Below are 25,247 nucleotides of genomic sequence, written 5' to 3'. Positions count from 1 at the left end.
GTGCACGTGCCCCAAGGCAAGAGCTTATCTGGTCTGTTCAAGGACTAGACGGGGGACTAGGATGGCCAACCAAGGGAGCTAAGGGGGAAGTTGTGAGAGGTGGAGACAGAGAGAGAACGGCGGCAGACGCAGGCAGGGCCTTCAGTATAGACGTTGTAAAGACCTGGACTTCTGCCTGCATGAGGCAGAGAGCCACTGGTTAAAACACTCCTTCAGCAGCAGGCCAGCAATAGATGGTAAGAGCCATGGGCACAAGCACAGAGCCCAGCTAAGCGGCTGAGACAGGGCGCCCCTCAAGCTGACCGGTGCCCCGGCTGACATGTGACGTGGGGGTCTCAAGCTCTCCATCTTCCCGCCTTACTGTCCTTGGAATGTCAGTTTTGTCCCCGAACAACCACAGCCATTCTGAGTGTCACACCGAGACAGACACAGCAATATGAAAGGATATTGGGCTTTTTTTAATTAAAAAAAAAAAGCCAACAACAAAATACAAGAGCCTGCTTTTTCTCCAGATGTCCCCAGCAAACTTCTTTGCAATAAGTACACAAATACGCATCGGTGGTCCAGCGAGGTGAGGGACACACAGCAGCACTCAGATGGCCAAGATCTCCTTGTTGTGGAGATCACGTTCTAGTGAGTGAGCAAGGGGAAAAAGGCAGACTTAGAAAACACAAGATAATTTCATATGGTGACATGTGCTCTAAAGAAGGTGAAGTGTGGTAATGGGGTAGAGGCTGCACCAGGGGCTGGGCGGAGAAGCCACATTAACTGGTTGTTCTATGAAGGCTTTTCTAAAGGGGCAGCCAAATAATGAGTAGAAGCCAGATTCAGAAGACTTGTTCAAATAGTGTATAGACCCAGGGAATAATGCAGTGCAAAGGCCCTGAGGCAGAAGCACTCTTGGCGAGACCGGAAGGCAGGCGAGCTTGCACGGAGTGCGGAGTGGGCGGGCCAGGTGGCAGAGAAAAGTAGAGGGAGGTTCCGGTGAGGCTGTGCACTCCAGGGTAAGTAATTTGTTTTATTCTGGGTACAATGGGAAGCCCTTAAAGGATCTTAAGCCTGTGAGTTCCCTGATGTTTTAAGAACTATTAATTAGTAACGCAGGAAGACTGGTAATTTGACACTCAAACATAAGCGTAGGGCATTTCACCTCAGTGGAGAGTTTCAGGAACCTTCCTTTGAGTTGTAGTGAAAATTAAACCTTACCTTTAAACAAACTTTTTATTGTTAGTTTTGGTTTGTTTTTGCTTCCAACCTGGAGGCCTTGATACCTCACCTTGCCTGTGATCTGGAGCTCACTGTGGTTTCTTTGATGAGAACCCCAATAGGAAAATCTAAAATTTTAGTTTAAGTGCCTAGAAATCAATTTTCAAGGCATTGTTGAGATCACTTCAATCTGAGAGCCCATAGCTGGCAGTTTCTTTTCTGTTTAAAATTTGGGGAATGTGGAATCTATTTTTTAAATTGTGCTCTTTACTCTGCATGGCATTTCCATGATGTTGTCAGCTGTTTTCGAGAGTCATCATGAGCTATTGTTTCGGGAGTGATTTTTCTGATTACAATTTGAAGCAACCTTTCCCCCAAGTACGGCCCAAGTCATTTCTCCGTGTGTATACTTCCTGTGTACACCATTCATCAAATAAACAGGCAATTTTAGTGCTGGCAGGTCTATACAAGCAATATTCAAGCAGTAATGATTTCCGAATGTTGATATTAAATGCCCATTTTCCAAGGAAAACTTATGGTAATTTTCTACAACTTACCATTCACACTTGCTTCAGAACTTGCATTCTTGCTCTTTATTAGGCCATGATTCATGTAAAGCACAGCTTCTCATAAGATGTACCTGAGAGAGAACATGTTTAATAAGTGATATACAGCTGGCTGATAAGCAGTCTTTTAAAAATACTGTTGTTTAATAGCAACTTAAGCCAACCCATGAAACTAAAACTACATAATTCACAAACTTCATTAAAAAAACAATGTAGGTATTACGTATTAAATACTTGCATTTCTTTTCACATAAGGTGATACCCTCTGTGTCTCTAGTAGAAATTTGAGGACATCAGGAAGAACTGACCTACCACACACAGTTAAGGGCCTGAGCTCTGGACAGACTGAGTGTGAATTCCAGTGTACCCCTCCCCTCTCTGTGTCATTCTAATTGGATTAAGTAATATTATTTTTATTTAACATTACTTTCCTTTTCTGCAAAATGGGAAAAATAACAGTTTCTCCTTCACGGGCTTGTTGTAAGAATAAAATAATCCACGGAAAGCATGGAGCCTGACACAGTAAATGCTGAATGCAGCTGACTCCTCAACAAGGAGGAGGGCTGGGAAGGGGGGCCGGGGCACTGACCCCCCGGAGTCGGAAATCCATGTGTGACTTCTGACTACCCAGGAACTGTACAAATAGCCTACTGCTGTCTGGGATCCTTACTGATAACATAAATAATCGATTAACATATATTTTGTATGTTATATGTATTACATAATGTTTTCTTGGAATAAAGTAAGCTAGAGAACAGAAAATGTTCTTGAAAATTGTTGCAAATATCCAAAAATTTTTTCTAATATATTTATTGAAAAAAACCTGTGTGTAAGTGGCCCCACACAGTTTAAACATGTGTTGTTCAAGGGCCAACTGTAAATGTTAGTTAGCTATTATCCTAATGAAAGCCAAATTACAAGAAAATAAAAATAACCTGTCATCCTACTACTGAGATAATGATTTGCTTTTTATGTTTCATATGTGATAAGTTTAGTAAACTTGTTTCAAAATGAGTTGAAAATGGCCATCAGACCACGTGTTTACTAAAAGGATTACTTATGCCTGGGTGCAAACAGAAACAAGCCACTTCTTTGGAAACAAGAGTAAACATCTTTGGAAGATTCTAGGCTCAGGGACTACCAACATAATGACAAAGAAGTTGAATGAAAATTATAGATAGCTGATTACCTCTATGTCATCAACAAACATGAACAATTAATTAATATTCATTGCTTGTAAAGTATCATTTGTAAACACTATGTTAATGAGCAAATAGGTAACTGTGTGACTTAAATGTTAAGATTCACAGCACATTGGAGTTTGAAGAAACTGGAAGATAATTTAATCTCCCCACCTTATGGATGGAGGGACCGAGCTACAGAAAGGCAAAGGGATATAATCAAAGAAAACTTCCACACAGCCACTTAATATCTCCCCCATGCAGACCCCCCTGTGACAGTATGGGGTTAGATCAGCTCTCTTGTATCCCTTCCAGTAAAAAGAAAAATACCATGAATCTGTGGTCCCTGACCTCTGGCTGCCAAATAGATTTTTCTGACTCCATTTTATCAGCCAAGTTGTGTTATTTCACCCAGGTGCTGAAATACATGCTCCTCGCCCACAGAAAGGTGCACAGAGATGGAAGGAAGGAAGGGGGCAGTGACGCCCGGGTTGATCATGTCAGCAGTCCCGCTCAGCACTCTGTTCGTCTCAGCGTCCTCTGAGGAGGCTAGGAGTGGCTCTCCAGAGGCCCAAGAAAGCATCAGGACATGAGCCACATCTAACTTGTTTGCCCACCACAGTGCTTGGCACTGAGCAAAAATTAAGTAGATTTAATGTTGAATAGACATTGTAGCCAGCACTGAGCACACACAACATTCCAGGTGCTGGTCTCTTGGTGTGTCAGAGACTTCCTAGGACCTCACTTGTCAGTAGAGGCGACGGGACGCAGTGGTGAAGGGCACAGGCTCCAGAAATGCTAACCCAGGTTTGCATTCCAGCTCCACATTTCTGAGTATGACATTTAATCCTCAGTGTCCTCATCTATAACAATCAGGGACAAGAACTGAAGCTACTGCAAGGGCCCTTGTGAGGATTAAATTAGCATACACACCCATACGTGTGTGTGCATGTAAAGTATTCAGAGCACAGGATGGAATATAATCAGCATTCAGTAAATGCTTTCTCATTATTAATATTGTCTGATTTAATCATCATACCGACTCTACAAAGAAGACATTCCAATACCCAGATTTTAGCTGAAGAAATTGAGATTCAAAGGACTTAAATGATTCAATGATTCCTCTAAAGCTATTGTTAGTAGCTGGAAGACCTATGACTTAAACCTAGAAAGTAAACAAGTAGGTATATGGTTCAGAGAGTGGGCTCTGGGGTCAGAAAGGCGGGTTTGAATCTTGGCTCTGCCATCGCCAGATGTGTGCCCTTGAGCAGGTTATTCTGAGCCTTTATGAACTAGGAATAATAGATCCTGTAACATAGGGATGTTATAAGACTTAAATGAGATAGTGTGGCTAGTGGTTAGCTCAGGGACCTGCACTTTGAAGGAGCCCCATAAACGTTCTTTTATATTACTAGTAGCAATGGCCGTAGTCAATTCCAGTGAACTCCTCCCAGATCCTCCCCAGACATCTTGGAGCTGTCCTTGACTCTGCCCTCCTAGCCTCCCTCAGCACACAGGCTCATCTCCTCTCTATCCAGTGTCATTCTCCCTGCTAAGTATCTTAGCACTCAAATCCCTTGACTTCTCTCCGACTCCACTGCCCTTATCCCAGTTTGGACTCCATCTTTCCTTCTCTGGACGTGGAAGCAGCCTCCATGGTTCTCTCCCACCCTCCTCCTTGTCTTGACTACCTCCAGGCTAGTCTGCGTGCCATACCTGTAATCTTTTTGGTGTGCACATGTATCACTTGCCTCCCTAAAACCTGCAGCTGTTCTTAACACACTCCCAGCCTCCCTCACGGATTTCCTCCGCGTGCTCCGTGCTCCGTGTTCCCGCCCAGGCCATAGTCCCTCACTGCCAGCACTGTGCACGTGATCTCCTCTTTGCCAGAAATATTCTTCACCCTCTCTTTCCCGGGCAAAGCCCTGCTCATCACTCAGATCTCAGCTTTAGCCACTCTTGTCCTAGGAAGCCTTCCCTCACCCTGAGCTCGAAGCCTGGTGGCCCCTCTAGGAAGTCCAGAATGTCATCCGTCATAACACTTGCCAAATGCTTTACGATTTCCTCACTCCTAGTATGTTTCCTCTACTAGACCATAATCTCCACGAAGGCAGGGCCATATCTAATGCGTCTGTACATGTACTTGCTTATTACAAGTTGTGTAAGCATCATTAGTGCCTGGCACATAGTGGTACTTAACAGATATTTATTAAATAAATAAATAAATGCATGAGTTTATTAACACCAGCTTTCCAATCAGCAAAGGCCAATAATGCAGGTGACTCTAATAAATTCATTTTAATGTCAAGAGTGACGTTTCTCACCACTGAATTCAACCCCCTGTCAGTAAATTTGTCTGATAGGATTCCTTAAAATTTATGTAATTATTTATAGTAGAATAGACCTGCCATTTCTCAATGTGCCAGTGCAGTGGTTGCCTAAAGATGCCAGGTTAGACCAAATGGATACAACATTATATTTTTTAATTCCCAAAACATGTTTACAAATATTGTCCATAGGATTTATACATGAGACCTGTGGGAGACTAAGGTGAAGAAACCAAGAATGAGGAATTATAGTTAGAAATTTGTTCTTCTGGCAAAGTATTATTTGCCCACATTATGCTGCCTTATGTACAATTAATGTGGCTGTTATCCTAAGCCCTGGTCTCTGAGGCCACATGGCTGCAAAGCAGTGATTTTCAGTGTGTGTGTGTGTGTGTGTGTGTGTGTGTGTGTGGCGGGTACAGTCTTGTCCCCAGGGCTGGAGACGTGGCTGTTTGTCACAACTCAGGTGGGGAGGTGCTCCTGGGATGTGGTGGGTAGAGCCCAGAGGTGCGGCCAAACATCCCTGCAGTGCTCAGGGCACCGCCCCTGCCATCCTCCACTCCAGCCCACTCCAGCCCACTCCCCCCACCAATAAAGAATCACACAGCCCAAAGGGTGACTAGTGCTGAGGTTAAGTAACCCTGTTGCAAAGCCACACTCATACACCGAAACAGGAGCGTGAGTGTATAAACCTCTCCACATGCAGAGAGACTGGTGAGTATATAGCCTATTTAAAGGAATCAAGTTAGAATTAAAAAAATTAAATACCTTCAAGGCAAGCAGCCCTCTTCTGCTGCATGTGCAGTGGGGCCCTCCCAGGGGGACATCTGCCAAAGAGCCCCTACACCACGTACCACAAGAACAACAGGTAGACCATTTTCAGCCCTGCTGCCTCCGGGAAGATTTACTGTTATGGCCTCTCAGAATCAAGGGAAAACTTGGGTTAAAAGTGTTTTCCAGGGAAGGCATTAAACCTGATCATGCAAATGCCTTTTCTTATATCTCTAAAAGGTGGCCTCAGGGTCAGAAAACTAAGATCTTGCTACCTGGATTCATGTGCTGGGTTGCCTTAAAATCCTCTAATGTTCTCATCTGTCCAAACGGAAATAGCGCTGCCTAATACACGGGAATGAGGCCAAAATAGATAGCATAGAGAAATCTTTAAAAAATACATTGTTAGCTTATTGATTCCTTTTCAATTGTTCATGTTTTAATTAAAACCCAGAGATGTGCAGGAGGGAAGCAGATGAGGCATTTCCTTCTGAGGAATTGGAAACACATTTGGGATTTGCATTGGAATGCTTTTTCTTACAAAGACTTTGAGGCATTATACAGACTGAATAATTGGGCTCTTCTCTGTCCAGCTTGCACAAGGGAGGTTGAGGTCCACTATTTCCAAATGAGAGCTAATTAGTACATAGCAGAAACAGAGAAGTTGGAATCTGTTTTATATATTTAAAATAGGTTTTGTAATTCCACTAATTTATAGTAAGTGAGGGAAGGAGTGAATTTGAGTTGTGAATAACTATATAGTAAAAATTTAAGGAAACGTATTATTATTTTCATGTTCGTAAGTAGCATTAAGAAACATCTTACAAGGTGTTATACAGATTTACCAATCAACAAAAGTAGTCACTATTCCCCAAATAATTCTCGAGGCTCCATAACTTCAAACTATTTCTCTAATTATTACTTCCTACCAGAATGTTCTTCCTATTCACATCTCTGTACATTCAAATCCTCCCAGTTCTTCAAAGCCTATTCAAATGCCACCACCTCTAGGAAGTCCTCCTGGAATCTGACTCAATGTCTCAAATTAGTTTTGAGAGTTTCCTACTCTGCACTTATCTATTACTCCCTATGGCCCTTCTGTAATTTGTAATATATTCATATTTTTCATTTCTTTCTTATCTCTCTACTCACCTTTACACTGTGCCCGATATATTCCTCTACTCCTACAGTCCTTGGCACTGTGTGTTGGAACTAGTAAACCTTCAGTGCATATTGCCTCTGGAGGCACTAGTGGGTAGATACATGGATTTGGTTAGATTCCACCCCCCAGATTATGCTAGTCATTAGCAAACCCTTTCTTTCAAATAGGTCAGAAGTAAACTTGACCAACCCTGATCAAATGCCCACAGGTTCTAATAAATAGACACGGAAGTTTTTTTCATTGTTGTTTTGTATTTTTAATTAAGGTGTCATTGATATACAATCTTATGAAGGTTTCACATGAGCAACACTGTGGTTACTACATTCACCCATATTATCAAGTCCCCTCCACACACCCCATTGCAGTCACTGTCCATCAGCGTAGTAAGATGCTATGGAGTCATTAGTCACTACTTGTCTTCTCCATGCTGTGCTACCTTCCCCGTGACCCCCCTACATTATTTGTGCTGATCACACTGCCCCTTAATCCCCTTCTCCCTCCCTCTCCACCCACCCTTCCCCTAACACCCCTCCCCTGTGGTAACCTCTAGTCCCTTCTTGGAGTCTGTGAGTCTGCTGTTCTTTTGTTCCTTCAGTTTTGCCTTGTTGTTATACTCCACAAATGAGGGAAATCATTTGGCCCTTGTCTTTCTCTGCCTGGCTTATTTCACTGAGCATAATATCCTCTAGCTCCATCCATGTTGTTGCAAATGGTAGGATTTGTTTTCTTCTTATGAATGAATATTTCATTGTGTATATATACCCCCTATTCTTTATCCATTCAACTATTGATGGACACTTAGGTTGCTACCATATCTTGGCTATTGTAAATAGTGCCGTGATAAACATAGGGGTGCATATGTCTTTTTGAATCTGTGATCTTGTTTTCATTGGGTAAATTCCTAGGAGTGGAATTTCCTGGGTCAAATGGTATTTCTATTTTTAGTTTTTTGAGGAACCTCCATACTGCTTTCCACAATGGCTGAACTAATTTACATTCCCACCAACAGTGTAGGAGGGTTCCCCTTTCTCCACATCCTCACCAACATTTGTTGTTCCTTTTTTGTTGGAAGTTGGCCATCCTACCTGGTGTGAGGTGATACTAGACACAGAAGTTTAATCTCACTTTAGGTGCTCTGTCTTGCACTTGGTGATGGGAGAGGATGTCCAGGTCACGTAGCCCAAGAAGAGCTCAGTGTCCTGACAGCAAGGGTGTCAGAGGGGAACCCACAGTGGAGCTCAGCAATCCCACTTGCCCACATGGCAAGTTATTCATCATTTCTGCGCAAAGGTCCTCATGTATAAACAGAATCATAACATTTATTTTATTACAAGTTTTTAAAGAGGATTAAATGAGATCTTCTAGAAATAATAGTTAGCAGAGTAACTGGACCTAGTAAGAATTCAGATTTGGTGGCTGATATTATTACTATATTAGTTATTACTATTATTATTAATAACTATTATTAACTATTAACAATAGTAATAGTATCAACTATTGTTAAGATAATATTAGCACATCTGTTAAAATCAAGTCACATTTTAATGGCTTAGAATTTAAACATTTCCTACTTGCTATGACATCACCTTACAAATAGGGAGATGTTATTTGTCTGCTATCTGTAGGTGCTCCGAGAGTCAGCCCATGAAGGTGGATGGAAAATGTGCTTGGCTCTGTTATGCTTCTCATTCTGTAGTCTTTTCAATGAGAGCCCAAATATGTCATAACCAGCGAGGTTTCTTCCTTCCTTTGCTGCACAGGAGCATCTGCTCTAAACTGAGCCACCCTCCCCGTTAGTCTGACCAGCAGCTGCTCCCTCCTGGTTGCTTTAGTCACGTGCCAACAGTCAGTCCAGACAGCCAATCAGAATATGAATCGAATCTCTACTGACCTCTCAGCATCCGCATGAGTGAGCAAGACCATGCAATCTGTGCCCCGTGGAACTTAGAGCAGTGAAACAAAGACTAAATAAACTATTACTTTAAAATAATTAAGTAGTTAAATAATTACATTAGAAGAGGAAATTGCTCAGAAGGTAAACTGCAGGTTGCAGTTCAGAGGACCAAAACCATTTCTTGGCCAGCAACTTGTCTTTTAGGCTTCAGTTAAAATATCACCGCCTCAGGGAAGCCTTCCCTGACTTCTCCAATACAAGCAAAGCAGTCACTCTCTACCACAACCCCCATTTCATTTTCTTCAATCCACTTTTTAAAACGTTAAGGTATAATTGATATGTAATGTTATGTTAGTTTCAGATGTACGTGATTCAAACTTTGTACATGTTGTGAAGTGATCACCACAGTTAGTCTAACATCTGTCACCACACACAGTTACAATAATTTTTCTCATGATAAGAACTTTCAAGATCTACTCAGCAACTTTCAAATATGCAATACAGTGTTATTAACTATAGTCACCATGCCCTACATTGCATGTTACAGCTTATTTATTTTATAACTGGAAGTTTGTAACTTTTGACCCCCTTCACTCATTTTGCCCACTGCCCCACCCCCTACCTCTGGCAGCCACCAATCTGATCTCTGTATCTGAGTTTAGAGTTTTTTGTTTTGTTTTGTCAGAGTCCACATATAAGTGAAATCATATGGTATTTGTCTTTAACTTATTTCAATTAGCATAATGCCCTCAAGTCTTATCCATGTTGTCACAAATGAGATTTCCTTCTTTTTTATGACAGAATAATATTCCATCACACACACACACACACACACACCCCATGTCTTCTTGATCCATTCCCCCATCAGCGGACCCTTGGGCTGTGCCATGCCTTGGCTGCTGTAAACGGTGCTGCAGTGAACATGGGGGTGCATACATCTTTATAAGTCAGTGCTTTCATTTTCTCTGGATAAATACCCAGAAATAACCTTGTTGATATAATATTTACTTGTTTATTGTCTTTTAGAATATAAACTCAGTGAGCTAAACCTCAATATATTATTTGCTGCTCTATCTCTAAGAGCTAGAAGCATGCCTAGCATTTAATAGCTGCTAAAAATATCATACTGTATGAATAGGTGAAGAAACTAACCAGGTAGAGGTTCCTCTTTCTCCCATATCAGAATTTACCGACTTGGGAATTTCACACACTGGCTGGAGAGTACGGGGGGAAGATGGAGATCACGTCAGAGTTCTCCCTCTTCAGCTCAGACTCCATTCAGTCCAGCACACTTATCAAATTCCTCTTGCACACCAGGCGGTGAACCTCCCACTCAGGATTCAGCAAAGTCCGAGTTCTACCCTCCTGTCCCTTAGAGTCTGGCAAGGGAGGTAAACATTTAGCAGCAACAATCAAAGTAACTGACCCACACTTACTGTGAGACCCGCAGAATTCTAAACCCTCTGCCGCTTCAGTGTTTTTGATCCTCACTACTGCCCTCTGTTTTCTCTCCTGACAAAGAAAGCAGGTCTTTTATCTGTCTTGTTTACTATTGATTCCTTAGCTCCATGTACAGAGCCTGACATAAGTAGATGCTCAATAAATATGTTCAATGATGAATGAATATCTTGGAAGGGAAGGATGGAGTTTGAGAGTCTATAGCAGGGGATTTGATCCTGTCTGAGGTATTAAGAAACCTCTCCCTGAAGGTGTGACATTTTATTTAAGGCTGGAAGAATTAATAAGAGTTTGCTTTGCTTTGACTTTAGAAAGAAAACCTGGTCAGACTCATCTTGATTGATCTTAAATAAGCGAATTCCCCCACCTCCAGCCCCCAGGATTAGTTTCCTTCTTAGCAAAATGAAAAACCAATGATGAAACTTGCCCCAAAGGAGGTTGTAAGAACATGCTGAAAAGGACTGATCAAGTGTAGTTTCCCCGAAGAGTTGGGCTTCAGTGAGAGCCGGCAACGGGAGCGGCACCAGTGGGGACAGGCTGCTGGGGGACCCCAAGTCTATTGGCCCTAAGTCAAGGTCTCTAGCTGGGACTTTGCAGGACAAAAGTGATTGCTTCCGAGCTACCGGGAGGTCAGCCTGAAGAACAGCTTGGCCATCCTGGTCCATGGTGCAACACTCAAGAATCTTCCAATTAATTGCCGTTTTTTTTTTTTTTTTGCTATTTGATGTCAGAACCTGGCATGTGGAAGTCATCTGGGGAATTTCTTGTCTCTGGGATCTGTCCTGCCAGATGCCACGGTCCTTCTCGTGTGGCACCTAAAATGGGTCATCTTTATCTTTCCCTCTTCTGGCTTCTGGCTTCCCTCCTGAGACCACTGTCTGCTCTTGGACTCTTCCTCTGGACCCTCTGCCACTGCCCCAGAGTCTCCCCTCTCCTGACAAAGACTCCTTCCTCCCCGGGTAGCTCTGCTCTTATCTGGGACAACATTAGATAGAGCAGAGTCTAATTCCACCTACAGAGTTAATGACTGCTAACTGTTCATTTGCTATGTCTCCTAGTAAGTAATTGCCTTTTAACAGGAGCTTTTTGTAAATAATGCCTAATGCAAAAATCACAGACCTCTACCGTTGATCTTTTGAGGCTTTATAGTCCCAAAGAATCTTTTCAGAACTTCTTCCTGGTGTCAGAACCCCTATGATCCTATATTAGAATAATGTGGTAGATCTTCTTTTTTTCTAGAAAATGCACTCCCTTGAAACAAGAATATTACATTGTGTATCCCCGTCACTCAGCTGGCTGTCTGATATAACATCAGGGGTTGGGGGGCGACCAATTGTTGGGCAAAAGTGGCCAAATCAAGACAAGAGTACTTGGAAAACTTTCTGCTATTCTGACCCTTCAGGCCAAACTGAGACATTTAATACCCTACTCCGGAGGTTCTCAAACTCTAAAGTAACAATCATTCGGTATACTGAATATGCAGATGCCTTGTCTACCCTCAGAGACTCCAAATCAGAAGTCTGGGGGCTGTGAGATCTGCACTCTTCACAAGGTCCCCACCTGATTCTCGTACAAAGACACTGTGTGTCCTCAGGGGGTATATGTCTGTAGATAAATTACTATCTTCTCTGAGCCTGTTTTCTGTAAGATGGGGCAATTCAGAGAATCAAGGAGGTGTGGGAACCCACTGAACAACCCCAGGGGCGCTGTGCGAACCAGTTGCATGCGGGGACCACATTTGTTCTCTCTGTCCCTTGCCCATTGTGCACGTGGGTAGACAGGGCACCTAGGCCTGGCGCTAAAGCAGTCATTTTACAATGGGATTGGAGAAGACATTTTCAACAGAGGCCCCGACGTCCAGGCTGGTTTGGAATGGCCCATTTGGAGCTCAGGTGCGAGTCCCTTTTCTGTTTCTAATGGAGGCAGCAGTGTTTTGGTTTGTTTTGGTTTGGTTCTTAGCTCTTTGAAGATGATTATGGGCAGCACCGTCAGTGAATATTTTTTCACTCAGGAAGTATTTACTAAGTGCCTATTATTGACTCAGAAGGTGCTTACTAAATGTCTTCTGTTTATCTAAGACTGAATTTTGCAAAGTTGAAGCATGTCTATTGAACTATTCCATAACATTTTTGTTTGACTGATCTATTTTGGCTTTATGATGGGCTCAAATTCAGTTCACTTATGTGATGGAGGACCTCCAGAAAAATAGTTGAAAACACCTTCCAGAAGCTTTCTCCCATATATGTTGATTCATCCATCCATTCATTCATTTACTGACTCAACTAATAGTAATGAATACCAGGGCGAGGCTCTGGGGGTGCAAAGAAGAATTAGACATTGACATCTTCCTCAAGAAGTTCATAATTTAATTGTTTAGACCAGATCAGTAAGTAAATACAATAAGACATTGCGATCCAAGGCTTGTATTACAATTATAGAGAGTGACAATTAAACTTACAAAGCACCATGCTAAACCATTCATATCAACCATCCTGTTTTGCCCTCACAATATCACTCAAGATTCTGTTATAATCCTTCTTAGATAAGTAACGAGGCTCAGATGTTACATAAATTGCTCAAGATCACACAGGAATCAAAACCAAAGGCAGGCTCAAACCCTGGCTGATCACAGCACCGCCTCTTAACCACACTCGCCCTTCCACCGCTGTTGGGGTGGCACAGGCCCTGGGAGGCTCAGAGAAGGCAGGAGCAGCATTGGTGGGGACAGGCCATCCGGTGTCCACATGTGCCATGTGCTTCATGCTCTTGCTGTTCCACTTCACCCAAGAAAGCCCAGGGAAAACCTCGCTGCTGTTCCCACTGTATGGATGCCAACACCCAGGCTCGCAGGTGTTCGCTTGTTCACAGGTGCCTGGCCGATAAACAAAGGCCCCGGGATTCAGACTTGGGTCCGACTGACTCTGACACCCATGCCCTCCCACCCTGTGGGTGAGAGGTTAGATGCGTGCCATCTCCCAGAAGACTCCCCGGATACACTCTCCTGTCCTGAGTTTGAGATTCCCACACAGCCGACCCAAACCATTTAGGCATTGTTTAAGCAGCACCGTGCTTGGGATGGCCCGGCCGCCCCAGGTCTCTGAAGTGACGGGCCATGTGATTGCTGACGGGTCAGGGTCCTGCCTCTGCCCGCAGTTTCTCGTCACGTCATAACGGTCCACGCGTCAGAGAGGACTGACATGATCATTTCGCAGATCTACGTCTTTGCTCTCCTGGACAGACCGTCACGTTTCTCTAGTGCTGAGTATATTTTTGTGAAGATGGGAACCCATGAATGCTTGAAAAAATCATCCTCCCTGATCTCAAAGCACACTTCATGTTGCATCTTATTTTTAGAAATTCCCCTCAGGGGAATACTGGTTTTCTTTTATAAGACCATTTAAATCATTTCTCTGTGCCTCCAAACCCAGCACACGGAGGGCATTCCCCTCTTTCTCTCCATCACGCACAGGAGTGTCTTTGACAGAATTTACAAACCTCAGACTGAAGTCTTGGGCTTGGCTGCCAGTGTTAAGGTTTCCAAAGCCATTATTATCTCGTGGGTCCCATCAAGCCAGTTCCCCAATCCAAGTGATGCTATCTGGTGATCAGGCCTGTCGTTTAATGGCATCCTCCTCTCTCCCTTTCGTGGGAAATCTCAATGAGAGTTTTGGTAGAGTCCTATAATCCTTGGATCAACTTACTTTTTTCATGTTTCCATGTGGCATCAGAGCACCTGGGCTGGTGAAGGGTCTGTTTCCTTGGGTTTAGTCTCTGTTCTTGCGTTGTGGCTTTAAATCTGTACAGCAAATAACTCAGAACCAAGTTATTGCCTCGGCGTGAGGGCTGGGAGGGAAGATAAAAAGCTGTCGTGGAGCACAGGACCTGTCAGTGTTAGCCCGTCACCGGCTCCTCGGCCGGCTTTTGGCTTCACCTAAATGATAAATGGTCCTATTGTTTGGGCTTTCATATTAAAACAAAATAGGACTAAATCTAGATTAAGTAAGGACAGAGACCCGTTTCATTGCACTGTACTTTAATATTCCTGAGACCCGTGGCTGCACCAGAGGCTCCTTTGACAGCCGTCTCTCTCTCGGGGACAGACACTGGACTGTCTTTGTTTCCTCTGATCTCTCAGCTAAATAAGAGATGGTCACTTATCCTCAGGACTCCCGTATCCTGCTGGATTTCTGTTGCTAAAAGAGAAAGTGACCGCACGGGAAAAGGTAGAGGTTTCAGGCAGGGCATTTCAGCGCATGTTTACAGGCAGGACCGACTTACTCAGCAAATCCTGCTCGGGGAGCCGCAGCCAATGAAGACGCTCTATCCCGGCTGGCTGGGGGCTTCGGAGTTTGAGCTGCATGCAGAAATGTGAGGCAGTGTTTCCTGGCGCTGCTGGCAAAATGGGACCCATCGCCAGTTATTCCTCGGGCTTCCCAGCTCCGCAGATCTGGCAGAGGACCTACATAAACATACTGGTGATGTAGCCAGCTTCAAAGGCCGGAAGAATCCTTATGGATTCAGGAGACTGGTTTTTTATTTAGATTTTTATTTTGTATTTTTTTTGGAAGATGAAATGCTTCTCTCGTTACCTGCCTTACATCTTCAGACCTCCGAATACCATCCTCTCTTCCAGCTGCCACACGGAAGGTACAGACCGGAGAGGGGAGAGTGTCTGGGCGGGTGGGAGAAGTGGGCTGGTGTGTGACTTCCTGCAGGCTCTGTGGTCCTGCTTTCCGTAGCTACGAGATGACTGTTGTCCCTGCACAAGCTTGAATCCGACAGACTTAGGTCTGCTTCTAAAATCAGTCTGTCTTCTGCAAGGAAAGGGAAGTATTTTCTGAAGAGCAGGATAATATTGTGAAGGTGATCTCAAAGCTGGTGAAGGTGATCTCAAAGCTGGTAAAGCTGATCTGAAAAAAATCCACAAATATTTTGCCAATTTCCCTTGTTCTACTTCATATGCAAACAAGTAAATGGAACTTATGTTCCAGAAAAGTAGGTGCCGCCACGTACATTTCTCCAAGCTCTCTCTGTTTTGTCACTGTCCATTTAATAACTTGGTGCATGCCCAAGAAAGCAATTAGCAAAATACAATGACTGACTTACTATGTGACTGTGGAGTGTTAGTTGTTGGATTGGTTTGAATGGAGTCCAAACCTGGGGTACAGAGCAGCAGGAACACAGCTGCCTCTCAGCACCTGCTGAAAATGTGGTTTGTGGGGGTCCTAAGTTACTCCTTAAGGCCAGGGCAAGCTCAGCCTTGCACAAATAGTGCCCCCTTCCTGTTCTTTTGGGGGACCTCGCCTGCTGCCTTCTAACGTAGCATGCTATGCATACGTGGGTGTGTACTTTCTGTGTGCACATTTGTGTGCCTTGTAAATATTCTGGCCATTCACCAGCTAAGAACGGCAGGTTTCAACATTTCTAGAGTTGGTAGCTGGTTGTGCATCTTAGTGTGTGATTTGCCTGTTTCTTTTGATCTGACACATCCGTGAAAAAGAGCCATTTCAAGAAAAGCAGCTGGCTGGTTGCTTTGCAGCCTGTGCGGCTGTCCTAGAAGCTGTACCGACTGTAGAGGGCTGAGGATGGTGAGGTCCTGCCCCCTCAGCCCAGCCACATGCTTCCGGACCTGAGCTGGTGAGTGGCCTGTTCTGAAAACCCGCCCTTGTTTCTCCTCCTCAGAGTGGGAGCCCGGGCTGGGGGCTGTGCACAGGAAATGAGGGAAGCACTTATTATGCCATCTGGTGTTTTCCATCAGTACCCCCAGAAAAAGAGAGGGGAAGTTTGGGATCACCCTTGAATTGAAACTGAGGATGGTATTTTTCATACATGTTGATATTTTGTAGCTATTTCTCAACTGGAAACTTCCCTTAAAAATTTTATTGGTGGCGAATGGAGACCCACTGAGAAATCTTCCCTCCCTCATGGAGAGGGACTTAGAAAGATAGGGGGATAGCATAGGCAGACATCTCTGGCAGGACTTACAAATACAAAAGACCTACACTCATACAGAAAGCTGCTGAGATGGCTTTTCTATTTCTGACTGGTCTTCTATCCTCCCCTCCCAGAGTGGACTTCGAAAACCCAAATGCTCCGTCTGTCCAGTGGTGCTTTGTATATTAATCAGACTAAAGATCCGATCACATAGACAAAACACCACCACAACACAAACTTCAGTGAACTGTTTTTAATCAGATTTAACTCATTTAATCCATCAAAATGGAAATCCCATTTTACCCATGTCAAAACAATCTCTGATTTGCCAACTATCGCCAGATTTAGGGGTGGAAGTGGGGAGACATGTCTTTAAATTTCAACCTCATATAGACCATGGGTGGGATAATAGTATCTGCCAGACATTAACATCTTGCACGAGGCACCAAGGCCTAATGGAAAAGGCCCAGCAAGCAAGACAAAGTCACTGCATTGCTCTGTGCCCAATTTCATCTATAAAATGGACACAAAAAGACTTACTCCGAGGATGTTGAGAATTAAATGTGATAATTAAAGTTCCTAGTAAAGCTTAATACATGATAGGTGCTGTCCATTTTTGTGTCTCATGCCCCAGGCACTTTCTTAGATATTCAGGTTTTCTTTCTTTATTACACTGTCTTAAGTAATGAGTACTTTCCGCAGAACCATCAGTGGTTTAAACTAGTTACACTTATTTAGACTTTGAGGAGAAAACCATGTCAGGATGAATCTGAGTTTATGTTTTTCTTTGTATACATACTGTTGGCAATCATGTCACCCTTTATTCTGGAAAAGTTATAGCTATTAGCTTCACACTTTATTTAATTGGAAAGGCAGAGAATGAATAATTTGTGTCTATCCCTGTGAAAATCAAGTACGTACAAATAAGGGTAATTCTGGAACAACGTTAAGAGCGTTAACAATTCCTGGGCTTCCTGGGGGTTGAACTACCTACTTAACAGACAGCTTTCCTCCCAGCTTTGTCGTGGTACTGTTTTCTCAACACAGGAAGATCATGGGCTTTGAATCCTATCTCCACCACAGACCACCTGGGTGGTATTGGGTATCTAACCTCTCTGAGCCTCCGTTTCCTCATTTGTAAAACGTGGATGATGATATTCCATAGGGTGGTTGCAAAGAAATACACCCAGAATGCCATACACAGAGTGATGGTAATAATTGCAGCATTCATCAGTCATCGCCGGCCTCCACTGGTATTGTGCTTACTGTGTCCAAGACATTTTCTAAGCACATTACAGGGTATAACATGTTTGTACCTAGGGTAAACCAACAATACATGGTCCGCAGATATTTCTTTTCCCTTCCCTCTCTCGCTTTCCACCCTCAAGTCCATTTCTTCACCAGATGGAGATTTGGTTCTCCATATTGCAGGCAAAATAATTTTTAAAAATGGGATCGCATTACCACCCCACCGCCTCAAATACAAACATGCTCTCATTTAAAACTTTTGGATGGCTTCCCACGTTCTGACCCCTGCCTGGCTTTCCCGCTATCGCTGACCCTTGGCTGCTCACGGCTCTTTAAGAACTGCGTTGCTTGTTCACTGTGCTAGTTTGTCATTGTGAACAGGCTGATGTCACTGTTTTGTTCCTATCTGTCTCCCTGCTGGACAGAGCACGTAATTGTGTTCTCCATGTTACCCCGGCCCTACAACAGTGCCAAGTACTTAATAGACACTCAGTAAATTTTTATTAAATGAAAAGACAACAAATACCAAGACTGTTGTACAGATACATTTATAGAACATATGTGAAAAACTTTCTGCAAAGCATGAACTCCTACCTGAATTCAAGTTGTTTTAACCATTGCTGACTGGGGAAGTTTCTGTGGCCATACTTGAGGGGTCTGATTTTCCTACCATGCTCTACTTAAAGTAAGCAGTTACAGGCGTGGAGTAGGGGAAGGGCCCCCGGGATAATGCAAGCAGGGCTTGAGAGGACTGCCTTCCCTTCTCTGTGGACCTCATTAAGGGAGGACCCACCCTCCCCTCCCCGCGGTGGGGAAGGATTTGTCCAGCAGAGCAGTTTCAGGATGAGAGTGAGAGAATCCCCATCACAGCCAGAAAGAAGCCATTCCAGACGGGACAGAGGGGGAAGGAGGCCCCGGGAAAGGAGGCCCAGGGAAGTGTGGGGACCCTTACCTGATATCGCGCAGCCCCCTTCAGCACTGGGTGCGGCAGGGCGCTTTTTGGGGGGCTGTGCAATGACTGGACAAAAGCTCTTCCTTCCCCTAAAGGGGTGAGGGTGGCGTGCCCTGCCACTGGCCACTTCCCCTCCCGGCTCTTTGCCGTGTGTCCATGCCGCAAACCCCCTCATCCCTTCGCACCCGCCTCACTAAGCCCTCCCAGGAAGGCTTCCTCAGCGCTGCAGGGACGGCGGTGGTGTCACACAGGCCACAGTGCAGTGGGAAGAAGAAGTGACGAGGGGAAGCAGGGCGGCACTGCCGGCCTGGGGTCGCCGGCCGTGTGCTGAGGCCGGGCCCGCATCGTCTCCCCTGCTCCGCGCACCGTCTCCTGCACGGGACGCTCTCACCTCCACGTTCCAGGCGAGGACACCGGCACACACACCAACTTGCCCTGAGCCGCAGTGAGTGAGCCGTCAGAGCCAGGCCTCGAGCCCAGACTATCTGAATCAAAAGCCAGTGCTCTTTGCCTCTTACGTGGTGCATGACCTGAGTCCCAGGGTGGGAAGAGCCTGCAGATGACAGCAAAACGCACGGTTTTCACGTTTCTCCTGGGGGCCCCGCGCAGCTTGGGCGCAGGGATTCCGCACTGTCTGCCTTCAGCCTCTGCATCCAGGTCCGCACCGAGCTGGGCTCTGAGTAGATGCCCAAGCAGCAGATTCTTCCTGAATGAAGGCCTGAGGGGGAGAGCGAATGAGCAAACCTGCCTGCCTCTCTTGATAATGCTCCTGAAGAGAAGGAAACTTCTGGAAGCAGAGTATCTTCCAGTGACCCCCAAAAGCAGGCTTCCTGGGAAGTCTACACACACACACAGGGGAAGAAAAAACACATTTTTCTAACTCCTTTGTTATGTCATAAATAATAATATAAGAAGAAAATAATAAGAAAAATATATAGCACGTACTGTTTTCTGGGCACAGTTTCACCGTGTGTGTTCCTCACAACAACCCTGCGAGGTAAACACTGTTGTTATCCTCATTCTATACATGGGGAAGCCGAGACACAGAGAGGCTGGGTAACATGTCCAAGGTCACACAGCTGTTCATTGCAAGGGTTCGGATTAGAACCCACACAGTCTGGTTCCAAGATACGTGCTGGGAAAGATTTCATTACTATACTTTGTGCCTTTGTATAGAATTCTTTTTTTTTCTGCATTTTTGGACTTCTCATCCCAGCCCCTTCCACACTTACAGAACCAGCCCACCCTTCGGGTCTGCATCAAATGCACCTCCAGCCACAGCTTCCTACTACTCACTGTCTCATCATCACCAGTTTAAAGTGTTTCCCACATCGATAGTCTTTCCCCGGCGTGCATGGTGATCCTCTGTAACATGGAAGTGATGTCACACCACCTAACAGGGTTATCACAGGGATCAAGTGAGACAAATCCTCACATTCTTTGACATTGCTTTACGTTTTAATTTTTTGTGTGTGTGTTTCATGTACGTTAGATGAATTGTCCCTGCTGTCACTGAAGGCCAGCGCTCCACTGAGCCCGGTCCCGCCCCTGGCCCCTCTTCACATGGCCCCTCTCCCCATCGGCACCAGGTCTGTCCTCTGGGCAGTCTGCATACATGCTGTCCATCCCCTCCCTGTCCTTCCTCACCCCGTGACACTGTCCCCCCGGCTACTGTCCCATCCCCTGTCCCTCCTGTCAGAACAGTGCCTTCAAAGCCTCATCCGCCACAGCCTCCGCCTCTTCCTCTGGCCGGCTCTCTCCGTCCCCCAGGGAGTCGTTGTTGGGAGAGTCCCCGGGGCCCAGCTCGCCGGCGGGTCTGCAGCCTCTGCAGGGTTCCTGGTGCTCCGGCTCCCAGGGCGTCGGCGTCGCGGGTCCTACTTCCCTGCCTGCCAGCCTACTGTCGCGGCCTCCAGGCGCGCCCCTTCTGCCTCCCTCTCCCGCACGGGCTACTACTTCCCAGACTCCCCTGCCGGCTCCTGGTCTCCCTGAACCGTAGATACTGAAGCCCCCCTCTGCCCCCGGCCCTCTCCTTCACCTGGGCCTTGTCCCGGGGCCGGGCGGTCCAGTCCCAAGGCCTTAAATGCCATCTTTTCAAGTGATATCTCCAGTTCCAGCCTCTCTCCTAAAATGCAGACTTGTTCACCCAACCCCTGCCCAGCATCCCCTCTCGGGACTGTCACACGGTCTCAGTGCAGAGTTCCTCACCTCCTCTCGGGGAGCACCTGTGTGTCCGGCGTTCCTCTCCAGCTCCGCAACAGAGAACTCCATCCTTGTCCTTACTCACGCCCCAAACCTGGGGGCCATCCTTTATCTCCTTCTTTCTCTCATATCCTTCTTCCAATTCTGCAGCAAATCGTCCGGGCCTAACCTCCTAAAAATATCCAGAATCTAAATCCAATTATGTCTTATCACATCCATCACTCAAGTGTTTCTTCATCAGAGAGGCCTTCCCTGGCCTATCTAAAATCGGTCTCTCTCCCTCCGGCTCCCTGCCCCCCCTCTCACCCCCCAGCTCCGTTCACCCTGCTTTATGTTTACTCCATAGCACAGCATTTACCTTTACCTGACACATTTGATATCGACTTACTTATTCCCGTCTTTTGACACTAGAGATTCTAAGCAACAAGGAAGCAGAGGCTTTTTCTATTTTGTTCATTCCTATATCTTTAGTACCCAGAACAGTTTCTAGAGCAGAGTAAGCACATAGTAGGTACTTGCTGACTGAATGAATGTCTGTGGGAATGAACGTTTATAGAAGTCTCAGCAATAAAGTGCAAAGGATGGGCTCTGAAGCCACATGAACTTGAGTTCCAATCTTGGCACTGATAATTGTCCAATAGGTGACCTTCACTTACTTAACTAGTGTATTTCCGTATATCAAAGTATTTAGGTGGAAAACCAATGTTTACAAAATACCTAGCGTAATGCCTATCAATACTCAGTGAATTGGACTTGGTATTATTTTTCGTGTCCCTTGCTGAACTCCCCACAGCAGCAGTCACCTAAAGGCATTCATAGTGCCATCTTGACTGAGGTTCTTTTTACCCGCCTATATGGCTGGCATTGATGCCAGATCCTGTGCTCTACTTTCTAGATACTACCTCACATAAATCTCACAGGAACATCCTGATATAAGCACTATGCATCATCTCTTTTATGGATGAGGCAACATGGCACAGACTGGCACAGTACCGGCCCCAAACCACACAGCTGATACGTGGTAGGTCAAGGCTTGCGCCCAGGCTGCCTGACTCCAAAGTCCAGGCTCTAACCTGCCCCTTGAAACTGCCTCCAACATTTTAGGCATTGTTATCAACCCACAGGAGCTTAAAAGATGAAGAAGACTTTTCCCTGTTTTAAGCAGCTACCGACTGGCAGGGGAGAGAAAGGCATGCTCTCACAACCCTGTCAGTAGGTTTTTTACCCCGGCTGTTCACGAACATCCCCTGTGGCAAATACTCAGGGCCGCCCCTGCCACCACCCTATTGAATCAGACTCTCTGGACGTGGGCCCTAGGAGTCCTACGTTTTGAGGTTCCCTGGGTGAATCTCACATGCAGGCAGAGGTGGGCACCTGAATCTGTTATAAACAATGGTCAGAGCTGAGGAGTATATTCAGTGCTCTGGGAAAAAGCAAGTGATCAGTTGCGGATCCCTTTGAAATGATACCATAAAATCCTGCCACAGAGAAGACTGTTGCTTTTGGTCAGGACCTCTGAGGTCTAGCAGATGAACGGCTGTCCTGGGACAATTCAAGGTCAGCATCGTCCACTTCCACATTTAAACAGAACTCTGTGGAGTATTTGTCTGTCTCATGGTAGCTATACATTTGCTTCAAGGCTTTACAGTCAGGTGCTGGCTGAAGTCTCTGCCTAGTATAGAAAAAGTCGCTCAATTTCTTGGGCTTTAGTTTTGTCATCTGTAAAGGGAGGTCAACCTTATGCATGTACCAAAGAGTTGCTTTGGTGAGTTAATGTGATAATTCATACGAAGTATATAGTGTGATACCAGTGCAGCCTGAGCGCTCGGGAGGAGTTAGCCGTTGTCATTACTGATATGATTCATATTAGTGGAGGCCCCAGAAGCCAACCCCTGCCCTGTGTGCTTCGGCACCATGTGGTGTTGGGAAGCCTCCTGGCCTGCAGTCCAGACACCTGGATGTGGGTCCTCTTCTGAATCGATGTCCCTTGGGAAACTGGCTCATCGTGCTTTGCCTCGGACTCAGATGGGAATAACAATACTTGGCAGTGTCGGTGTACGATGAAGCGACCGTCCTTCGTGAAGTATGTTTCTCACTTGGATTGCCCGTATTAAATCAGAATCTCACAGTGGTTACCCATTTTTAGGAGTTCCTAACAAAATCTGTAAGGAACTTAGCAGCTGGTAAGAAATAGGGAAGACAGAAAATAACATTTAAGAAAAGCCTAGTGGGAGCCCCACTCTCCATATGTTGTTGTCACATGGAGATAATTGTCCCAACAATTCTGCGTGGCAGTAGCCACATTTCACAGGTGGAGATATTGACAGAGGGCTGGTAGGATGAAGTGTCTGGTTGGAAAACTCTTTGGCTTTGCAATCAGATAAACCAGAGTTCTAAATAGGACTTGAAGTTATCTTTCCTCTGAGTGTCTGTCTTCTCAACTGTGAAATGGAAGTAACAATGCTTCTTTTTCCTGTTTATTGTAAGGATTGAAGACATTGCGTGGAATGTGTCTGGTAGTCACGTAACAGATGGTACCTGAATTTACTGTGCCAGTGTCTTTGTTCGGGTCTTACCGGTGGCAGCACTAGGCTGGTCTGACTGGAAGTCCCGTGGATCCTTTCATACCAACTTGGTTCCTATCAAAAAGTTTGGCTTTTCATTCTTTGATTCTTTCTACCTACGTCACCTTTACTGGTGCTTGCTCATAATATACACTAGACAGTGCTGTTGGGATCTGTCTCTGAATTCACTGTTTGTCTTCAATACTTGTGCCCCAAGGCAATTCTTTCATTTTGACTCAGTTTTATAAATCTAATAGAAAAATCGCCAGCAGTGAAATCATCACCATCGTTAAAGAGACTGGCCCATTAGTTTTTGGAGTCATTCACTGGCAGGTTGAACTGGGAGAAAAGATGCACTGATATGGCCAAGGCCTTTATCTTCACAAACGTCTGCAAAAGCAGTTAGTAGGAGAAGCAGCCAGGAGGTGAATAAACGCATGGCTGCGAAGATGTGCCTGGACGCCTGCTCTGGATCCTGCTGTGGACACGTGGGAATACTGTCTGCCTACAAGTCTCAGGAGCAAACTGAGTAGGCAGTGAACCTCCTTACAAGAGAAGTTATTCATTTATTCAAAATATACAAACACATATAAAGTACATCTCTATTATATGTCAGGTATTGTCTAGGCAGTGGGTTCCCCGATGGTAAAAATAGATATGGTTCCTGCCCTGAAGGAAGAAGACAAATAAGTTAATCAAATTAATGCAAACTGTGGCAAATGCTGCAATGGAGGGGATGTGATGTTATCAGGAGGCCCGACAGGGTTCTGGAACGGGACATCTTCCCTGAAGAAATGTCACTTGAGCTGAGATCCAAAGGATCTAGGTAGATGAGACCAAGAGTTCCCAGGCAAAGGAGAGCGTGTTTCCAGGGCCCGGCTCCCAGCGGGTCATGTCAGATGTGAGGCCCTGAAGGCCAGTGTGTCTGCAGCACCGAGGCCCAGGAAGAGCATGGTGGAGACCGAGGCTGTAGGGTGGAGTGATCACATGTGCCTCTGTGATACAAATTATGGTCTTAAGCCAAAGAGCACATGGAAATTATTAAAGAGTATAAATTTTGGGGGAAAAAATGGTCATATTTGCAGCATGAGAAGACTTTTCTGACTGTTGTGAGAATAGATAAGAAGAGCTAGGAAGTGGATGGAAATATTTTAAGAAATTGCCACTCAAAAACAGGGATTTGCCAAAGCAGTCCTTATTGTTGCGTCACAGTAGACTCATGGATAGCTCTGTGTGTCCACAGTCACTCATGGTGTGGTTGCATCTCAATAGAACAGGCTTGTGAACAAAGAAATCTGCCTATTGTCTGGACATCCAGACAGAGAAATTTTCTTTCCCAACAAGCTGTGGCAGGAACATGCTATGCTCTGTTTTGAAGAGGAAGTAAACATCCCAGGCATTGAAAAATAGAGGGAGTTTAAAAAAAAAAAAAGTGCTCCTCCAGACACAACACTTGCAAAGCATGATGTTTAGAAGGAAGAGAAGGGCTGTCAGGACAAAGCCACAAAGAATGTTTTCATACCATGTTTATTCAGCAATAGTTGCTGCACCAAAGCGTCCAGATGGAATTCCACATATGCTCAGCTGTGTACATCCATGTACACACAGCAAGGAGCCCCCTCGGGAGAGTTGATCAGAAGTCAGTCTTATGCACCAAGGTCAGGAAGCCATGTTCTACCCTAATTATTAATCTGTCTCTCCATGTTCCTGTAGCCTAGATGACAGCATGTCTAAGGAGGTGGCTAGGGACCCGAAATGTAAAGTCCTGCAGGAGCCAAGCAGGCA

General features: G+C 45.2%; 1 protein-coding gene across 2 annotated transcripts in view; it reads left to right on the top strand.

The window, feature by feature from the left end:
* Positions 1–25,247, top strand: part of PPP2R2B (protein phosphatase 2 regulatory subunit Bbeta) — a 401,044-nt gene that overhangs the window by 13,738 nt on the left and 362,059 nt on the right. Inside the window, exon 1 of one of the 2 annotated variants that reach the window (XM_036894686.2) lies at positions 14,979–15,212. The exons of the other annotated variant lie outside the window; for it this stretch is intronic. Within the exon in view, the coding sequence (XP_036750581.1) occupies positions 15,134–15,212 (79 nt within the window). The 5' untranslated portion in view covers positions 14,979–15,133. Of the gene's footprint in view, positions 1–14,978; positions 15,213–25,247 lie in introns of those variants that run through there. 2 annotated transcript variants of the gene reach the window in all.

Source organism: Manis pentadactyla, chromosome 13 (genome assembly GCF_030020395.1).
Source record: "Manis pentadactyla isolate mManPen7 chromosome 13, mManPen7.hap1, whole genome shotgun sequence".
Lineage (NCBI taxonomy): Eukaryota > Metazoa > Chordata > Mammalia > Pholidota > Manidae > Manis > Manis pentadactyla.
The sequence above is the reverse complement of the archived record's forward strand: the minus strand, read 5'-3'. Positions and strand labels throughout refer to the sequence as shown.